Source organism: Hirundo rustica, chromosome 5 (genome assembly GCF_015227805.2).
Source record: "Hirundo rustica isolate bHirRus1 chromosome 5, bHirRus1.pri.v3, whole genome shotgun sequence".
In the NCBI taxonomy this organism is placed as follows: Eukaryota; Metazoa; Chordata; class Aves; order Passeriformes; family Hirundinidae; genus Hirundo; species Hirundo rustica.
Window position 1 is genome coordinate 23,794,269 of NC_053454.1, and position 20,811 is coordinate 23,815,079.

At 34.0% G+C, this 20,811-nt stretch overlaps 1 protein-coding gene across 1 annotated transcript in view; it reads left to right on the forward strand.

Annotated features, from left to right (window-relative positions):
* The window catches only part of SLC30A9 (solute carrier family 30 member 9), a 33,424-nt gene that overhangs the window by 5,246 nt on the left and 7,367 nt on the right, over nucleotides 1-20,811 (forward strand). The window contains exons 4-17 of the mRNA XM_040063941.1: nucleotides 1,628-1,727; nucleotides 2,473-2,565; nucleotides 2,824-2,906; nucleotides 3,955-4,013; nucleotides 4,480-4,547; nucleotides 6,954-7,056; nucleotides 8,858-8,913; nucleotides 10,292-10,427; nucleotides 10,856-10,895; nucleotides 11,338-11,409; nucleotides 11,853-11,960; nucleotides 12,889-13,054; nucleotides 17,538-17,667; nucleotides 20,375-20,488. Of these exons, the coding sequence (XP_039919875.1) occupies nucleotides 1,628-1,727; nucleotides 2,473-2,565; nucleotides 2,824-2,906; nucleotides 3,955-4,013; nucleotides 4,480-4,547; nucleotides 6,954-7,056; nucleotides 8,858-8,913; nucleotides 10,292-10,427; nucleotides 10,856-10,895; nucleotides 11,338-11,409; nucleotides 11,853-11,960; nucleotides 12,889-13,054; nucleotides 17,538-17,667; nucleotides 20,375-20,488 (1,328 nt within the window). The remainder of the gene's footprint in view (nucleotides 1-1,627; nucleotides 1,728-2,472; nucleotides 2,566-2,823; nucleotides 2,907-3,954; nucleotides 4,014-4,479; nucleotides 4,548-6,953; nucleotides 7,057-8,857; nucleotides 8,914-10,291; nucleotides 10,428-10,855; nucleotides 10,896-11,337; nucleotides 11,410-11,852; nucleotides 11,961-12,888; nucleotides 13,055-17,537; nucleotides 17,668-20,374; nucleotides 20,489-20,811) is intronic.

A 20,811-nucleotide genomic window follows, 5' to 3' on the forward strand; every position in this document is an offset into this window, starting at 1 on the left:
TGTTTTTATTTATTTAAGCTTTTGTTGAGCTTATTTTTCTCTTGGAAACAACAAATAGTTTTTTTTTTCTCTCCACATTTACTACAGTTTTATACATTTATATTTTACTTGAAGTAGGAGTAGGATTATTGAGACACTTCACAATATACAATTACAGTAGAATATATACAGTGTACAATAGACAATGATTTATTTTAGTGAAATTTACCTGTATTTCTGAAAGATGAATTAGTAAAGACGTATTAGTTTGATAAATCCATAAATTGGTTTTTAGTAAGGTTAATATGATTTGAGTGTATATTTGTTTTAAATAAAAGATGGGAAGTGTTCTTGATTTAAAAATTATTAGCTGGTTGTAACCATAGTAAATGGTGTACTGTTTTTAGGAAATATCTAAAGTTTTTTTCATTGCCTTCACTCAGGAGCTTTGTGAGATGAATGTGATTATTCAGGGAATAAAAAAATTTAAAAACTAAAAAATTGTTCAAGTTCAAAGTGGACGAGAGAAGTCAGATTATTACGGTAAATACTGATATCTGTGCTGTTAGAGCATCATGGAAAGTCAAGCAATATATTTTGCTATTAAGATTCAAAACACAAGAAATAAGACAATATAGAACTCTGTGAAAATTTTTCTCAAAGTCTTTAAAAGCAGTATTTTTCTGTAAGTATCTTGGGACATAAGAAGTAGTTCCGGACCAACTATAAAATCATATCAATCCTGTGATTTGCAAGAAGTTCATATGTGCTGTAAAGTCTTCTCACCAGTAGAATCTGAGCTTTTTGTTTCAAGTTGTACTCTGTAAGGCTAGTTACATTACAGTATTATTTAATTGTGTTATGTTCTTCTGAGTGTAACTAGTCTTCCAATAAGCATGTTTTTAATGTATGTTAGTGTACAGTGATTTACATTTGAGAATAAGATGAACTTATGTACATACAGACAAACAGGAAATAATAGCATAAATTTAAAATTCCATTTATAATTTTTCTGAATAGGTGTGGTATTCTTTTCCTTGTGCCTGAACATCTGATGTGATAAGGGTACATCTTCCAGACATTGAAAGCATTATAAAAAAAGAATGTATGTTTCAATTGTTATAAATACCCAATGTTAATTGTACTGATTTTCAGTGTAATAGCTGAGAGAAAATATGTATACAATCTGTCTCATTTCTCTGTATGCTCTACAAAGGTCCTCTGCAGAAAGTGGACTTGATTATTGGAAAAAATAGAAATGGAGCAGTCTGTTCCTATTTCAGTTGTTAGACCAAGGGTTTCCAAATAGCCATATTTGAATGCTATTTATGTAGCCAAGTACTACCTCTGACATCAAAGTTGGAGCAGTAGCTGACTGTGGCAGTTAGGTTTGGGAACCCTGAACTACAGCTTAGTAAGTGGCATTTTTTGGAGGTAAATCATTCTATTTCTATGGAGGTAAATATTCAATTCCGCAATGAGGAAGATACCTTTCACTTCACTGTCAATTTTCTGTATCACTGGCAAGCATTGTTTTTCAGATTTCCACTAAAAAGATAACACAATATGATACCAGATTGAATTGCTTTTTGAAGTTTCCCCTGTAGTCTTCTATGAGTGACTTAACTTGTGTATCTATTTTCTTAAGTGAAAGCAGTCCTTAAAAAAAGAGAATATGGACCAAAATACACACAGAATAACTTCATCACTGGAGTCAGAGCAATAAATGAGTTCTGTCTTAAATCAAGGTATGATGGGTTTAAATTCTGAATATTTGTTCATATGTCCAAGAGAAGTAATTGTGATTGTAGAGTGATTTTGCACAACAATTTTTTTCTGGATGCTTCTGTGGTGTACTTAATTGTAAATGGCTGAACTTAGTTGCTTATTTTTACAATGGACTAGGAGGTTGCACCTAATTTTCATGTTTCAGTACTTGTTTCTTAAAGTAGTTTATTTGTACTTATGAGACCATAAATCTAGGTGGGGGGAGACACCTCTGTTCCTCCTGTTTTTACATAATGGTATGGATGCCGTAATGTGTAGTTCAGCACAGGAAATTTATCTGTTTCCCCAAGTAGCAGCTTTGTTATCTTCAGCCTTTTGCAGCTTGTGCAAATGTGTAAATTTGGGGATTAAATACTGTAAATTTTCTTGTCACATGACTTCTGATTTCCATTTAGGGAGGCTAATTCATAGAGCCTCTTGTTTAGCATATGTACACGTTATCAGAGGCATACAGATCATTCATTGGATGTTTCATTATTTAGTGTTTAGACTTCTGGATGTGAAAAACAGGAGTTTTCAATAGCCTGCTAGAGATCCCTTGCTTCATGTTGTCTTCCTGTTTTGTTTGAAGTAGACAACTTCACTTTTTTTTTTTGTACAACAAATTAAGAATATCAAAATTGTCAATCATCACCCAGACATAAAAGTCAAATTAGAACAATATGATTCTTTTCTTACACTAAACTCTTTGTCCACTTTCCTTAGTGATTTAGACCAGCTGAGAAAAATTAAACGACGAAGTCCCCATGATGACACTGAGACTTTCACGGTGTACCTGAGATCGGATGTAGAGGCGAAGTAAGAACATTTTAAAAGGATGATATGAGAGAAAAGAGCTTTAAAAGTCAGGTTTGCAGTGGGAAAGGGCAATCATTTTCTATCTGAACGCATTTCAGATAGAATTTTTTCCATTTTCTATCTGAACACATTTTATATCCTGATTATTATATTTGGATTGTATATATAAAATCAGATGGTATGGTTTTATGCTTGAAAAAAAAAGTTGTAAAAAGTTGTATGAATAGAAAATTGTTAAGTTATTTTTACTTCATGCAGATCTCTTGAAGTCTGGGGTAGTCCGGAGGCTCTTGCCAGAGAAAGAAAGCGACGTAAAGAGGCAGAGATCAAGTACAGAGAAAGTGAGTATAGAGTTTTCAAATACCTTGAAATGTAGCAAGAAAATATTATTGTTAGAAATTCACAAGATAGTGTTACTTTATTGAAAACATGTAAATTTGGAACTAGCAATTGCTGACTAGGTTTTATGGCATAATCTTAGAGTGAAATGTTACTATCTATGCAGATACAGTCTGTTACTATCTTGCAATTTATCATCTTTGTGATACAGCAAGAACATACATTCAGTGGAGATTTATAGTCATACTCTTTTGGGAGGGGGCTTTCAATTTTTAGATGATAATTTACATTTTCAATGCTTTTGCATTTTTTCTAATTGAGAATTTTGAAGAGAGTTCAAACTGATCCAAATCTTTATACCAGGCTGCTACTCATTATTTTTTTCCTCTGAAAATAATTCAGCTTGCCTTTGTGTTTCAGAAGGGGAGAAGTACCCCCAAAAAGTACCCCATTTTTTTGTGTAATATTATTTTTGTTATCCTTGCTGGTATTATCAGTAACATGTAGAGGCAAATCCGTAGTTTGTAATGTATTTGGATCTGTCTAGTCAGTTAAAATCACACAGGAGGCAATACTGCTTCAAGATACTTAGTCCAGTTGTCTACCTTAAAATGAGAGGTTTTTTTTTTTTGAAACAGTTGTGCCACTTGAACAGCCTTCTGTCAAGAAAAGCTAGAACTGCTTTTACATGTTAAGGTATCTGTAAGTGGACTGCAAGTGCAGTCAATTTTTATTGACCTGAAGAAAAATTTTTGGATACAAATAAAATGCCTGAATTTGCCGAAGCGTATTTTGAGTTTTTCCCTCTGTGCATTATCATTTGTTGGTAGAAATGGTTACAATGTTTAGGATGATAACAGATTGTATTTGGCATTTTGCATGTGTGTATAACACCATGTGTTTCTGATTAACAATATCAAGACAGGAATTTTTTCACAGATAGCTCATCTAACTCTTGTTAGAAGTTGGCTGCTGCATAAAAAAGTAGACTTCAGTTCCTGAAACTACTGGTTACTAGTACATATTCATGATGTGAATTTTGTACTGCAGATTTGTTTAGAAACCAAAAGCTGTTGTGGGAATACAAGGAGTTCTTTGGAAATACTAAGGTAAGGGCATTTTCAAGTGTTTGGCTAGAAAAGTGTTGTGAAATGTGTTAAGATACCTTTTGTAGGAAAATTTGTGTAACTGAATGTTACTGGAAGATCTTTTGGACTGTAACATACCAGATATATCTGATTGTTACGCAGTTGTAAATGTTATGATGACAGCTTGAATGAGTTCTTACTGTGACAATGTAATCCCCCACTAAGAGGTTTTTTTCATTTGCCCTCTTATCAAAATCGCTGTACTCATGATTTCAAGTATAACCTATTACTATGTGTAGTGAATATACTGATAATTAAAAAAACCTAAGTAACTGCAGTTTGGCTGGACATTCAGTAGTAAATTAGTTGCCTTCAAGAACTTTTGCAGTACAGGGTAGTGCAAGTTTTTTTATTTAATAATTTGTATGGTAGGTCTCTCATGAGGTCAAGATTTAGTTATTAAATAATCTGTTATTTCTTTATGTAGCCACGCTCCAGTACAGCAGCTATGTTTTTCAAGGGACCAGGGAAGGTGGTAATGGTAGCTATTTGCATGTAAGTAAAAAAAAAAAAAAAAAGTTTTGTTTATGCAAGTAAAAAGCTATTTATTTATATTATCCTGGAAATAGGAACACTGTGTGTATTTAAGATAAAGATACCTGTGTCTGTAACTAAAGTTAATAGATTTGTCTGTTTATTGTTGATAGGAGAGAGTTTATGTGAATACATTGATCAATGCATAGAGGTCAGGTACTGAATGAATCTCTGATGAGAGAAGAGCAGTTTTTTTGGAGTTGATCAGACTATACAGTTTCTTAAAGTAAAAAACTAAAATTTTGAAGGACCTAAAGTTTTCCTTTTTTCTTGCTCCTTGAGAGGAAGCTTTTAATACATTTTAAAGAATCTTCCATATAACTAACAGAAAATAATTCATTTTTCTCTTTATACTGTTATTTATTTTCTGTTTGAAAAGGGGATGTTTTTGGAGTTTTTTACCTTTCATATGTTTTACAAGTTTGACTGAAACAAGTTAATGATCCTGATATAAAGCAGATGATCACAGAGACTATCTGGCATGAAATAGGAGGAAGTGTGTTAAGTTTCTCTCAGGAAATGAAGGCTAAAACTTACTTGCATACATTTTGCTTTATTAAAGCTATTTTTAAGACACTATTGATATAACTGAGCATAATGAAAAGGGGAAAATACTTTTTTTGGCCCAGGAAACAAAAACATTTGGAGTAGGAAGTAACTCTTTGAGCTTCTGCAGAACTATATTCTTTTATTTGGGGGATAAAAATACAAAACTCATTTGGCTGGAAACCTCCCTCTCTACTGAGTATTCTACTACTAACTGTTCAGAGCCTTCTAAGTTTAAAACGTAGGAATTTTTAGCATTGGTGTTTCTAATGGAAGGAAAAGACTGCAGGTGTTGTGGTCATTTCTGCCTCCTCCTGTTTCTTACACTCCTGCAGAGAAAGCAGACCTTTCCTCCTGCTTTGTAGACAGAGCATTGCTGTAAACTTTGCACAGTTTTCATAAATACCTTTTGATTATTGGGTATTTTTATATGTGAGTGCCTGGCAGCTGGGCCAGGGGAAGTTTGTAGAGATAATTGTGGTGCTCAGTCATCTTTTTGTGGGGCTGTTTCAGAAGTTGAAGCTGCTCTTGGAACTCAAATATCTGATGGCTTTTCAGAGATTTAAGTCAAGGCCACCATCAGTGCTCCTTTGTTTGTGGTCTTTTTAATGGCTTTTGGCTTTGTGTCAAAAAAGATCAATCTGTCTTAACTTTTCCAGTTAGAATTATTTGGTAGACTTTTAACAAAGTTCAGGCTTCCCTCGTGAGGATGAAATGTGGTTCAGTCAAGAGCAGAGTTGTTCTGTGGATCCATGTGTGAGGGTATAGACTGGCTGCGCTGCTGCACTCTGTGTTGATAGCTTTGGTTTGTGTTCTTTTAAGATTTTCTACTTTCAGGTCCATGCAGATAGAAATGTAGCTAAATTAGTCATTTCAGTCCCGTGTAACAGAGGAAATACTTTCTGAAATGATGGACACTGATGTAAAATGTAACTTTGTTTCCAACCAATCATATTAGTTTCCTTCTCAGAATCTGCTGAGTTTGCTTCCTCTAACTTGAATAAGATTTCTGGCACATGTTAAAATATGCCACTAGAAGATGTTGTTAATAGTTTCTTATAACAGTTTATTTAGATATTTTAAAAATTGGCAATAAATGAAACTCATGTGAAAAAAAGATAGAGGAATCTGACTTTTCTGTGCAATATGTTTGTAGAGTTAACCTCCTGATTCTGATAATGTTTGAAGTGAGAATGTAAATTTGGACTTTGGTGTTAATAGTTACCTTTGTGCAACATAAGACAATGTTTACTCCAGTAAACCTGTAACTGTAAAAATGTTTTCACAATTCACACTGAAAATCTTAATGGAGAAGTTCCATAGATAATTTTTACAGTGTAATCTAGTGATAGCCTTGTCTTCCTGTCTGTTGACTCACATTTGGATCCTACTGAGAATGGCTCAGACTGAAGTTGAAGTACGGAACCTTTGCAGTACAGTATTGGGAGAGGATGTGTAGGAGGCAAAGGATTGAGAAAATAGAAAAGGAAGTTAAGACTTGTATTCTCCTGCTGGTGGAAAATCCGATGCTCTGAGTAGTGAGTGTGATGGTAGTTTTAATAAAGTACAACCTATTTGCTTAGAAGTTAATGATTTCTGAAAAATAAACTTTGTATCTTTATCAAGTTTATCTGAAAGGACTTCTTTCACAGTAAGCATACAGAAAATCTCTATGAATTATATGTCTGTACAGCTCTCTAATTATTAACCTGATATTTGAGTTTACGCCTTTCTGGCAGATAACTCATGATTGTACAGTACTTCTGATTTTGCTGAAAATATAACATCAAATATTCTGTTATTTCTTCTCTTTGTTTTCAGAAATGGGTTGAATTTTTTCTTTAAGCTACTTGCCTGGGTTTACACGGGTTCTGCAAGTATGTTTTCAGAAGCCATACATTCTTTAGCAGACACATGTAACCAGGTGAGTATTTTTCTCCATTGTGTTCAAATTAGTACTTGTAATAAAACTGGGAGTAAAGACACTCTTAAAGATACTTAGAGTGCTTGTAGTGCACTTGTATTTAAAAAAAAAAAATAGAGCACTACTTAATTTGTATCAGTGTAATAATGGGAAGTCAGAATGTAGATTTTGAAGTTTTTTAGAAGTAAGTTGAAAGAGGGGAGTTGCAGTAAGAACTATACTCAGTTATTTCATGGATCATGAGTGTTAGTTGAAACTAAAATGATTTTGGTTAATATTTTGGTCAAATGTTAACTTGAAATGCCTCTCCCGTCAGTTATTGTAATACAATGACAGACTGAGTTACTTATTCATGTCTAGGTAGAATAATGATGTGAATTTGGACATCTTGTTTTCTTTTTCTTTTCTTAGATTACCTGTCAGCTTCACAGCACAAGTGGCCACATATGTGGCACGTTTGCTTTGAGAAGTGGAGTGGCAGGCTCAGAATTGGACATGTAATATTAATGTGCAGGGATAAAATTAAAGTTGTTTTTTTCCACTGTTTTCTGTAGTGTGCTTGAAGCAGATGTTATGAGACCTTGAAGTGATATTGGAAGGCGATTTGGGGGTGAAAAAAACCAACCCTTAAAGAAAGGGTTGAAGGAAAGGCTCCTGCAGCTCAAGCAAGTGGAGTCCTTGGGTAGCTTGTAACTCATCAAATACAACAGTCTTGTGCTCCTCCAAATTTGAGGAACCTGTGGAACCTTAGAGCAGACTGAGTATCTTGAGAAGTCTGTTAGCGTAGTTTTGGCATACTTTTTGCTTGAGTTGGACCCAGTATGCTTCTCCATCCAGAAAGACTGAGCTGACAACTCACACTTTGTTTGATGGTTTCACACAACCTTTCAGCTGTTCCAAATGTAAAGTGAAGACAGGGGTGCTCCTAATTCAACCAGTAATAGTTAAATTTATGGGGAGGCCAGCCTTAGAGTGTGTGATTTTTCACTTGGCCAAATATGCCAATTAACAGGTGAACCAAGTTTGGTAATGGTATTATAGTCACTGAAGAGTTCTTCTGTTTTTTAAATGTAAAAGTTGAACATTCTACTGAAATGTAGAGGGTTTGTTTTGTTTTTTCAAGTAATTGAATGTGTGGTTTTGGGAAAAACACAGGAGAAATCTTGCTGCCTCAAAGCAGCTTGCTGCTGCTAAGATTAAAGTATCTGCATTTTAATACTTCTTACTATATTTCATTATCCATTTTGCAAAATTCAGGTCTAGATTTATGACTTACTGCATCAACAACTTCTTAATACATGCCTAATTAAATACATCCTAGATAGGCAATTTGGATAGCAAGAGGTTATTTCTTCCTTCAAAATATGCTGAAAAGTTGCAGTGTAAAGTTACTGCTTTAAATGTTGTCATCACATACTACACCACAGGCTCAGTACAATTTTTCTTCAAGAGGGATTTATTTAAATAGCTTTGTTCCCTGAGCAGCTTCATTCCTTCATGCTGAAGCACAGCAACAACACTTCTGATTGCATGTAATGTTAATTTTCAGTTGTGATTCTAAAATTATAATTAGTAGTAATTATATATACATAACATATAATTGCATATATATTATATATGTAGGTATAACTAACAATTTTTTGGGAGTGGTAGATGACAAATTTTGAGGATTATATTTCAGCTCTAATAAGATATCAGTAGCAAAGCATATATGCAGTTCAACAAATTACATCTGCCTTTACCTTTCAAGTTCAGTTGATGCCAAATGTTTCTAATTTTTTTAACCTCTTGTCTTAAATAGGCCTTGCTAGCTTTGGGCATCAGTCAGTCTGCAAGGACACCTGACCCTAGTCATCCGTAAGCTTTTTGAGTAAATAAAGATTTTGGTAACTATATATAGGAGTAAAATCAGTTCTTGTTTGTGCATCACCTTGTTCTTTTTCATTTGCTCTTTTGTGTCATTTCTGAAACAGGTTTCTGTTTTTACAACAGATAAAGTAAGGGTTTTCTTTCAAGTTCCAGGAGTTGTAGTTTCAGTGGTTTGGGGCATGTGTTGGTGTTGTTGTGGTGTGTGTTTTTTTTTGTTGTTGTTGTTTTTGTTTTGTTGTTTTTTTTTTTTTTGTTTTAATTTTATTTATTTATTTATTTTTTATTTTTGTGGTACACTTTTGCACTCTTTTATTTTAATTGATGATATTTCTCTAAGTTTTCTGGGCTGTTCTGGTTGCCTCTTCCAGCTAATAGATCTACACTGTTCATGTGAATCACGGGATTTTTTTAAAAATAAAAATTACTGTCCTCTTCTTTTTTTTCAACTAAGTGCTTTTATGCAAGCTCGTTACTTGTACCATAAAGAGTTGTGTTTGACATAAACTGCTGTTTGTTTGCATCTAGTAATAGGGATATTACTTGATAAGTCCTTACAAGTTATAAGCTGTAGTCTTCATGATATTTTCTCAGTGTTGACCTGTTTTACTCTTCATATGTTTGGACAAGTCTTTCATTCTTTTAGCACTAGTTCAAAAATCTAATTTATGGAATTAGTTACACTTTTTTTCATTAACACATCATTAAAATTTGAAAAATTTAAATCTTAAATTTGTGCAAATATTCATCATATCTCATTTTCCCCTCTCTCTTCTTTCCCTTCTTCCTCAGTATAGACAAAAGAAACAAAAAGTGTTTGTGGATGGAGTTAAAACTGAAAAAAAGAATAAGCACAAAACTTTTAATATTGCTTTAATTCCTCCACTGCACTTAAAAACTGCAAGTGTCAAATGTCTGTAGTAAGCTCAACTATTGAGAGAGATGTATAATTTTTTTCCCTTTAATTAGCATTAATAATTATGTAGACTGGCTACTCACAAAACTAGAGTCCTTGTTTAGAAGTAACATTTCACTAAAATCTAAAAGTGACACGAATGTTGTTTATTTTGGGGTCTTTTTAAATTGTAAAATAAAATCCTTGGTCATTGTACAGGAGCTAATACACCTATTTAAAAACAAGTTAGAAAAATATTTTTGCTTGATGTCCTTACATGTATTAGGTATCCCTTTTCAAGTAGAAGTTTTTTTCACCTTGGATTAGATTGGATTTAGCAGCTTTGTCTTAAATAGATGCCAAGCCATATGATGATAATTTAAGGCATGTAAAAATTAATGGCAAACTTTGAGATAGGTTTGTAGAGATGTAGAATCTTATATTCCTAAAATAATTTTCATTCCTTTCTTCTAGGTATGGTTTCACAAATATGCGCTATATTGCCTCCCTGATTAGTGGAGTAGGCATTTTCATGATGGGTGCAGGACTTTCTTGGTATCATGGGATCATAGGTTTACTCCACCCTCATCCTGTAGAATCTCTTCTCTGGGTAAGCTAATCTTGTTTGGTATTGTATTTAACATCAGTAACTTGATAAAAAATAGTGGCATAGCCTAAAATTCACTTCCTGAGTCAGTTTGAATCCCAACACAATTAACTCAAACCATTCTTAATGAAAGTATGTTTTAAGAAAAAAAAAAAATCTTTAAACTGTAGTTGATCTTGCAGCAAAATGAGCTATTCTCCAAACGCTTCATCTTCCTTTCATATCCGCCCTTACAAGAGGTCCCCCTTTCCTGTTTTGGAATATATTGCATGATTCAGTTATTACTGGCCCCTTCTGTTTAGGGACAATTCCATGGCACAGTGGGTAATGTGGTTCTGGAATGCTGTTTGGATAGCCTGTGGTGAAGAGATCTGTAGAAATGTGCGTATAATACAGTATCATATCTGACTTTTTTTTTTTTTTACATACAGGCATACTGCATTTTAGCAGGGTCATTGGTATCTGAAGGAGGTATGCAGTTTCAAGTTTCTATTTAAGTATTTGTAATCTCTTAAAATTACAATGTCAGTAATTACAGTAATAATTGATCCTTGCTTAGACAGTGAAGTTTTGAGCTCTGTTGCAAATACTTGTAAACAAACAAAAAGCAAAATGTGAAAACTTCTGTTTTTAATATATGTCTATATAATAAGAAGTTGAAGAACACATAATTTGGGAAGTAGACATGGATTGACTTTTTGGTATTAAGCTATCAGTGAATATAACTGTTCTGATTTGTACGGTAGACATGCCTGTAGAAAAGAAAGCAACTATACTTCATTCAAAATTCCAACAATCAGAGCTTTCTTGATGATCTGTTGCTGTGATATTATAAGGAAAAGTTCCCTCTTTTCAAAATGGAAATAAGTCCTTTTGCCTCTAGCAATTTTCAGCAACAACTTTGTTGTTTCAGCCACCCTGCTTGTTGCTATAAATGAAATTCGGAGGAGTGCTCGAGCCAAGGGTCTTTCATTTTATCAGTATGGTATGTATCATAGCAGTAAGGTATGTGGTTATTTAAAACACAATCTGTTCACTAGTATTTGCATAATGATAGAAACAATGTTCTGTTTTCCCTTTTCCTTTCCCCTTTATTGATCTACTAACAAATTACATTTAACAAATTAGGTGAAAACTGTTGATTTAGGAGCACTACTTAAATACTTGGCTAAGTGCATGTATTTTTCAGGATAAATGCCCCTTTTAATTTTTCTAACATGTTGGAGAAACTTCCATAATCGGGCTCGTTCTGAGTATGTATAAACACTTTTGGAAGTATGAGCATATGCAAAAATGAAATTTACACCTATATAATTGCAGAAATTGCGCTTTTAAATTGCTGTTGTGAGTATAGTTTAAGAGCCACGCATAACATAGTAAAGCTAAGCTTTCAAAGCAACATAACTTTATTTTTTGTTGTGTGTGCAGTTGTGCAGAGTCGTGATCCTAGTACCAATGTGGTGTTACTGGAGGATGCTGCAGCAGTTCTGAGCGTGGCTGTAGCTGCTACCTGTATGGGTCTGACTTCTTTAACAGGTAAAATTCTGCACAGAGGCAGGCAGAATGTGGATTTCTTCCCATGCATGATATGAACATAGAGCATTTAATTTATATTGGTTGACTTAAATATGTCTCTGCTCTTCATTTCTGATATTTGTACTCTGTAAGCAGATTTTTAATGCTATTTTGTCATACAAACTAAGTTATTTTTTGCAAAAGGTGAGATGATCTGTTTGCCAAGTGATTCAATGTATGTCCTTGCTACATAGTTAAGTTTTCTAAAGAGGGATGATTACTTATTCATCCCTTTTAAAGTATTATTTTTTAAAGTTAATAAATATTGGAATTTTGTTTCTTGTGGCTTCTAATGACTTAATTGCAAGTTTCATTTTTTATATAGAAGTAATTTTAAAATTTCATTTCTAGTTTCCTTTATCAGCTTAATAACAGTACTATTTCTATAGATCTGAACACGAATAAGTGTTTGAAATTTACTAATAAGTACTGTATTCTGGGAATGGTTAATACTTGCAAATATTTGAGTAACTGATAAAGAACACTGGATTTTTTTTCTGCTACCTGTATTTCAGTGTATGGAACTTTGTGTATAAATTTACGTTTACTAATACAGAAACACTTAGAGACAAGAATTTACTCATTTTTGAGTCCTGCAGGAGACAGGAGTGGTCAAGGGACAGGAGGAACTTACAGCTTTGTTTTATGATAAATTGTTTTGTTCCAGCTTCATCATGTTCCTCAGTAGGAAAAAATTTCCACTGAATTAAGAAAAAAAAGTCAATTAAGTGACCAACTAAAAAAAAAAAATCCCACCAACCAAAAAATTCTCACCAAAAAGCAAAACCCAGAAAACCCCTCAAAACTATGTACTCTTTTCAGTGTGAAATTGGAATTCTCTGCTATGTTTTTGAAATACTCTGTGAAACTAATTTGATATGTCTTATAGGAAACCCGTATTATGACAGTGTGGGGTCGCTAGGTGTTGGGACTTTGTTAGGAACTGTGTCAGCGTTTCTAATCTACACTAACACTGAAGCCCTGCTGGGACGATCCATTGAACCTGAACAACTGCAGCGGCTCACCGAGTTACTAGAAAGTGATCCTGTAGTAAGGTAAGAGTCTTTACAGCTCAGTCTCTACTATAAACAACAGCATGCAAGAAAATAACGCTTAATGAGAGAAATCTGGTAAGATTATTTTTAGTGTGGAATCTTCTGTATTGGGATTCTAGAATCTTTATTATTGCTGACTTCTATTTCTGTGCTAAAACTTCCATGAAAAGAATACTTGCACCTCTCGGGTGTTCAACAGCTAAAATAGCATTGCAGATACATTCTAACAGTCACATTAATTACAGGAATTGACAATGACCTAATGAGAAAGCCTTCACAAATTTAAAACTATTTTCAAATTCATTAAATGCAGGTACTTAAATGATACTGTTATGTTGCTTGAATAGTTTATTAGCACTTAAATATTTAAATTCTTACTGTTAACATTCAGTATCTGGAATTCCGTAGCAGTTGGCAGGACGTGCTGCAGTAGCAATATGATGCAGTGGATCCTTCATGTTACATGCTTATAAAATTAACTCATTTCTTATATATTCTTCTTAGCAAGTCTGCAATTAGTAGTAAACTTACAGCTCGTTGAATTCTATAATCTTTCTTAAATGCTTTTCAGTGAGCTATTTTAGCTTTACCATATTAACCTTGATTTAGAAGCAAACTTCTTTTTGGTTTCTTTTAAATCCTTGTTTAGGAATATATTTCTGTGTAAATCAGCTGAAATACTGTATTTTATTTGTAGTAATTTTTGAGCTGTGGAGGGAAAAACTCCAAGCCCGTTAGTTAAAACCAGAGTATTTGAAAGAAACTAAGTGCTGCCTCATCACAGTTCCAAGCAAGAGGTCTGGATGACATCCCCTTCATTCCAGAAACTAAACAAGAATCCTTTTTGGAATAGAAATCTGTTAGAATTTTCACATGTCCGTAAATTAAGTATTTGTGGTGGTCCTGGATTAGTCTGAATGGTGAAGGATGTGTCAACTGTGCTGTATTAGAGTAGGTGAGTTCACACGACTTCTGTACATGACTTCTGTGGTTGTTTTTTCCAAAGTGCACAGGTGGCTTTTGCTTGTCTCAGGCTGAAATAATAAAATTTCTCCTAGGCCAAATACCATTTTATATTGTATTCCATTTTATAGGTGGCTCTAACTTCTCAAAAGAGCAGACTTAGTTCATGTTCTTCTTGTTTTTTAAACAAGAAGTGCCTTAATTTAAAAAAAAATGTGACTAATAAAAGAAATAAAGACTTGTGAGAAACTGGATGTTTATATTTTTTTGAGGTTAGAAGCTGAAACATGTTTAGGTGCTAATCATACCCTCTGTATGCCCTTTGTCTTCAGTTATCTCTTTCTTAGATACATTTCGTTACCAGCCTTGATTTTTTCAGTGCCCGGTTTGTCTTTGACTGAGTTCTTACAACAAGCCTGCTATCTCTAGCTTGGTTAATGTACATCTTCTAATAACACACCTGGTCTTAAACTCAGTTCTCACAAACTAATATTACCCTTGTTTGTTACTAAGTATAATTTGGGGAAAAAGCTGAAAACAAACAAAACAAAGGCAGAAACAAGGAAAAAAATATAGCAGCTGAAATGAGGAAGCCTTTTAACATTAAGTATTTCTTCAAAGGGCTGCATGTATGTTTTCATCAACATAAGCTTTTGACTTCTAGGAGTGTCAGCATTTTCTTGAACATTCAAAGTCTCACATTTTTAAAATGAAAATGTGTTGTAGTGTGTTGTACCCTTACATATCCTTCTGATTCCAAATGTAAAAGAAAAAGCTTCTGAATACTGGCCTGCTTCTAAAGCTGTGAATAATACTTGCTTTTTTCTTTCAGCCTTTTAGGGTTTACAGTTCTCAATGCAATGCTTTTTGTAGTTGCTGCTCCCAGAATATTCCTCCCTTGTTCTTTCAGGCATGGTTTACAACGTTTATTTTCAGATGTGTTTTGCTAAATCAGAAGGAGATAATTAGGGAATCATTTAGTGATTCAGAAAGTATTCTAGATCCAAAATGACAAAAGGATCCAGGGGCTCTGATATCTACTCCCACAGTACCTGTTAGCACTACCACTTCAGTTACTATTCCAGCAGTAGCTTGCCTGAACGTCATGATCCGCTGCTAATTATGAAGTATTTGATTATCAGATAATAATAACTGCTGTTCTCCTAAAAATAGTCTCTGTGGTGGTGATATTTTTCAACTAAATCTTGATACTTTAATATTTTTTAATAACAGTATTGTTTGACAAGACCTGCATTCCCTAAAATCTTAATGTCTGGCATTAGTGTTCTTAATATAGAATTCTTTGTCTCCACCTTTCTAACTATTTTTCCTTCAGTTGTCAGGTGTCCTCACTTAAATAGATGAATTTGTTTATTCTTCTTAAATTTTGGCACAGTATTGTTAATCTGATTTGTTTTTGTTTTAATTCTCATCAGTATTGCTAGATGAAAAATTAGTTTCCCATCATAGTTATTCTTAGTTCTTTTAAGTCTTAAATAGAAGTCTTATCTTTCCTGTGCAGATTATATATGCTAAGGTAGACTGTTTTCCTTCACATTTACAGAATATGCATAATTTCACTGAATTTTATCAGGCTATTGCTTAATGAGAAGCTCAGATATCACTTGTTATCTTCTTCCTTAATTCTGATAGGCACTTGATATGTCTTCAACATTATTGAATCATGTGGCTCCAAATTCTCTTTATTGACCACATCTCTTTTCTTGAATACCCTCTTTGGGATGAGATAGTTTGATGTCATCTGGTTTACTCCAATTAATACTGTTTTGATTTGATAACTGCTCACAGAATAGTTGTGTTAATTGGAATGGACCTGGAAAGTTTTTATTGCTACCAGTAAGCTGGTAGTTCTTCCAATCTGCTTAAATATTTACTAAGATGTATTTTTTGGTGTCTCTATATTTAGTTCATGGTGTTTTTTTTTTTTTTTTTTTATATGCTTAGTTCATGTTCTATTTCTTTTTTTTTTTTAATATGCTTACCTCTCTTCCACCCTGAGTATTACAAGAAGTATTCTGTAAATTTCCTGTGATTGTTCATCCTAAAGTTTTTGTCTCCTGTTCTTTTTTGGCTGTTCTAACATTCTAACAGCCTCCTTCCAACATACATGCCTTCTGCTTTCTGCCTACACTGCCTGTGAAGTTATTTCTGATTTATAAACATTCAGATGCAAAGAAGCTTTTCTAGTTGGGAAGAGTAAATTTGTTTGAGACAAAGGGCATGCTAAATTTACAGATTCTTTGAAATTGCACAATTTAGCAAAATAAACAGAAGTAAAGTTTGGTACTCTCCATCAAGTGAGCTTCATTGCTGAATCTAAATTTTGTGTTAGAATTTACCAAATAGTCAAGAATGCATTTTTCTGTTAATAAAACTAAAAGTCTTTGAAATCTTTTATACTTGTTTTAGTTTGAAAATGTCAGAAGCAAGAATTTAAAAAGTGTGAACCTTTCGTGATTTGTGTCCCATGTTTTAGTCTCAACTTATTTTTTCTCACCTTGATGGAAAAATGTGGAGACTTACTCTCCAGTGGCAATTTTAAATCTTCTTGGCTTTGAAGATAAACTGAGTATTTTAATAAATTCAAATATTTTATTTTGTGTTTATGTCACTTTTGAAATTCACCACAGTGTGTCTTAGTCTTGAGTTTGCTTCTTATCCCAGAAAAATTAAGAGCCTGTTGTTTACTACCTATATTCACACATTAGAATTTGTCCAAGCTGGAGCAAAACTCTGCTACAGAAACCCAGAATTTTACAAAGGACCAAAATACAAATATTACAGCTTTCATGTTTTAGTATTTATTAGGAGCCATTAAATAAATATAGATTTTCAGCATTTAAAAACAGATGTATCTTGATAAGCGGTGATTAATAGTTCTGAAGGCTCAAAAAAAAATTCCAAACACTATATCCATAACTTTTTCTTATGTCAAATGTCTTTTTGAAAATTCTCCAAAAGATCATGTCTTTACCAACTTTAGGAAAGGCTACTTCTACAATTGCAATGTGTCCTTTCATTAGTTAACAACTGCTTATTTTTCCTTTCCTCAGAGTTGAGGGTATTTAAAGACTGTTAAATAGTGTCATGTATATGCACAAAAACTTCTCTGGAAAGTGAAAGCAGTGGAAAATAAGTTGGACATAAACTTTGAACAGAGAATGGAGAAGTACTCACATTTTTAATTGGGGAATATTTTTCTAATATACTGTTAGTCTAGTTATAAATTTGGGATGCTTCTAGTTGTCTGTCTTTTATTGCAGTGATTTCTAGATATGTTGGTGTTGCAGAAACCTGTGGAAGTGATACAACCAGTTAAACATAAATCAGCATTTAATGAAAGTGTGTGTGGGCAAAACGAAGATATTCTGTCAAAGACTGCCCTTTTAAAATTACAGGATCATTTTCTGGTGACAGTATTGTTAACATGAGAAGTCAAACTAGCTAGTGGTTTGTTCTATGTTGTTTTACATTTTCTTTAAAAATGTATGTGTTTCAGAGCAATTCATGATGTGAAAGCCACAGACATGGGAATGAGCAAAGTGAGGTTCAAAGCAGAAGTAGACTTTGATGGACGTGTTGTTACTCGGTCTTACCTGGAAAAACAAGACATCGAACAGCTCCTACAAGTATGTGTAAAAAAATTGCTTTTGTAACCCCCAGTATTTGATGCTTCCCTATTTCAAATACCTCTAAACTCAAGACTTGCAAATAGATGAGATACATTTCACTTCTTCATTTGAAGGGTTGCAGGGTTACTTTAAGTTAGTTTTAAATGTACTTAGATATAACTGTATTAAGTGCTGCTGAGAAAGACCTACCTTTGGCCTGAGAAGGAGGAAGGCAAAGTTTTTTTTTTTAAACTCATTACCCTTGAGACTGGCTCAGGTGGTCAGAGCCAGGTGCTAATAATGCCAAGGTTGTGGTTTTGCTCTCTGCATGGGCCATTCATGTAAGTGTTGGAGTCAGTAACCCTTGTGTGTCCCTTCCAATGTGGAATATTCTATGATTCTGTGATTTTGTTCGAAAATACAAATCTGTAAAAAAAAAAATTGAGAACAGAATTCTTCCAATACATTTATTGAATTACAAGATCTGCAGTTGAAACAAGAAGTTTGTCACCTGCAAATAGGCATCTGTTTTGGCAGAGCCAATTGCCCTGGGCATTGGTGTTGCAGTGTTGGGGTTTACAGGTCCAGCTGTTCAGACTCAATGTGAATATGGATTGCTTGTGTCGCATGATTTAGTGTTTTGATGATGTTTAAAAATTAACCATCCCTTAGTAAGTGTCAGTCTCTGATTTCAGTATGGTTCAGAGCAGCTTTTCTTAAGCCATCTTTTCAATATAGAAATGCAGAACTGGTCTCTGCTGTATTCTACATGGCAGAAGTATGAAGAAAATAATTATCTGAATAAAAGGAGAGTTTTAAGTGTTTTTGTTTTCCCTTGTACCTTGCTTATGTACATTTGTGTACAAAATTTCTTTCTTTTCTGCCCTTTCAAAATGACATGCAGATGTCTGCATTTTGTCTGTCCATTAAACATGACTTAAAAGTTTTGTTTACTTTTAAATTTTGCATTGCAATTTTAAATCATTAGTTAGTATCCCAGTTTTGAAAACATGTTAATGTCAAAATAAGAATTATGTATTATGTATACTGCAATATTTGATCTATTCATCTACTGGATTTCATTTTAATACATTTTTAAGAGGAAAAGTGCTATCAGCTTTGTACCACTGAGACACTGCAAGTTTGCTTGGTTTTATATTGCCAGTTGCTTTGCTGTTGCAGTTTTTAGTAGTCTTCTTTTAAAGGCTTTGTTAGCTTTTATTCTTTACCTGCTATTCTCTTTGGGAATTGCATACAACCTTCACTAGTTTGTCCAATACCTTTCAGTATTATTGGGAACGATCTTCCTGATCAATTCTAGGTTGGCAACTGTGTCTTACGCAGGTCATTGTTGTTTCATGTAGTAACCTCATGACAGTTATAAAACTGTCATTGAAGGGTAGCTCCTTTCAGTAGGCAGAGGCAGGCAGCATGCTTGCCTTTTGACCTATACTTTTTCTAGTAAGCAGTTCATTCAACTAGCACTGCTGTCAATGTTACTCTTTCTACAGTTGTGCAATATTTTTTGAAGTGCTGTCATTTAGATTACCTTGTTTTTTCCTTGTTAGCTGTGACTGTAGTCGTGGGTTATTGTGGTTGAGATATGTTTTAAGCTTGCTCAATTACATTATTCCTCTTCGTTTTAGAGTAGTGAGAAGAGGAAAGAAGTTGCTGTCATGTACTTGTATGCACAAGAAGAATTAGCTGTTTCATAGTTTGTTTCTGTTTACAATAACCTATTTATCCTAAACATACTGCAGCTAAGATAAACTGTTGGACAAATGGCTTCCAGACAGCTTGGTGTGAGACCTCTAAGGAAAGCTCATGGCTTTAAACTGAAAGGTGATAAGACATAAAGTAGATATAAGCAAAAAATTCTTTACTGTGGAGGCCAGGGTGGTGAGACAATGGAACAGGTTGCCTAGAGAAGTTGTGGATTCCCCATCCCATGAGGTGTTTAAGGACAGGTTGGATGGGGCCCTGAGTGACCTGGTGTGGCAGAAAGTGTCCCTGCCTATGGCAGTGGGAGAACAACTAGATGATCTTTAAGGCCCTTTCTGACCCAAACCACTGTATGATTCTATGGCAGTATGGTAGCACCTGCTTTGGTGCTACTGATGTCTGTGGTTTTTTGGAGGGTGGAGTTTAACATCCTGTCTTCCTTAATCTCATTTCTTCAGTTTCATGTGCTGTTGGTCTCTTAGTCTGAGTTCCTGTCAACTGTTTTCAAGTTTCTGATATTATGGAGGAGTCATACTTACAGCAGCATTTGTTGTAATCCTTGTGGACTTTCAGATGAGTTGGTTATGTGATGCCCAAAGTAGGAGTGTAATGAAATAACAAGAGTGCAGAAAATGGAAAAAGAATACATAGGGGTACCCTGCCCTACCTTGCTGTGAGGAATACCTCAGAAACTTCTAGAAAATGAATGAAATTCTCTAAACTAATTTGGAAAGTTAAGGAGGAAATCAATTAAAGATAGAAGAAGGTTTTGTATCAAATGCAGGTGATAATGACAGAGCCAGCTGTTTTCATCGAATAGATGCTACTCTTCTGTGTCTGTGAGACACAGGAACAGATGATGTTTTGAGAGTAAATAGCAAAAGCTGAAGTGTGTTGTTTAGGGTTTTTTTCCTCCCTCTTGAAATATGTCAAGACCCTATGGAGTGTTATTCCTTTATTTTCTTTTCCTCATCTCAATCTCTTAAATTTAATTTCTTCCTAGGAAATTCAGCAAGTGAAAACCCTTGAAGAATTAGAAGCCTTTATGCTTAAGCATGGTGAGAATATCATTGACATGCTGGGTGCTGAAGTAGACAGGCTTGAAAAGGACCTGAAGGTAAATTTAACTGCTTATTAGTGAGTGCTTATTCTGTGATTTATTTTAAACAATATCACTGCATCTAATTTCTGGGATTTCATTTCATGAGAGAGGGAAAGAAGTTGATATTACAAAGGCAGATTTTCTTGGTATAGCATTATTATCTTAGTTCTGGTCACCAGCAAATCCTTACTTTACCACTGATCCATTTGTTATTTCTTTTGTTCCATTTTATACCAACAGAACAAATTTTCATTCAATAGACCTGAATTTGTCTTTTTCACTATATTCTCAGAATGTCAGACTATATATAAACTGTTGAATTCTGTTTTGGCTGAAAA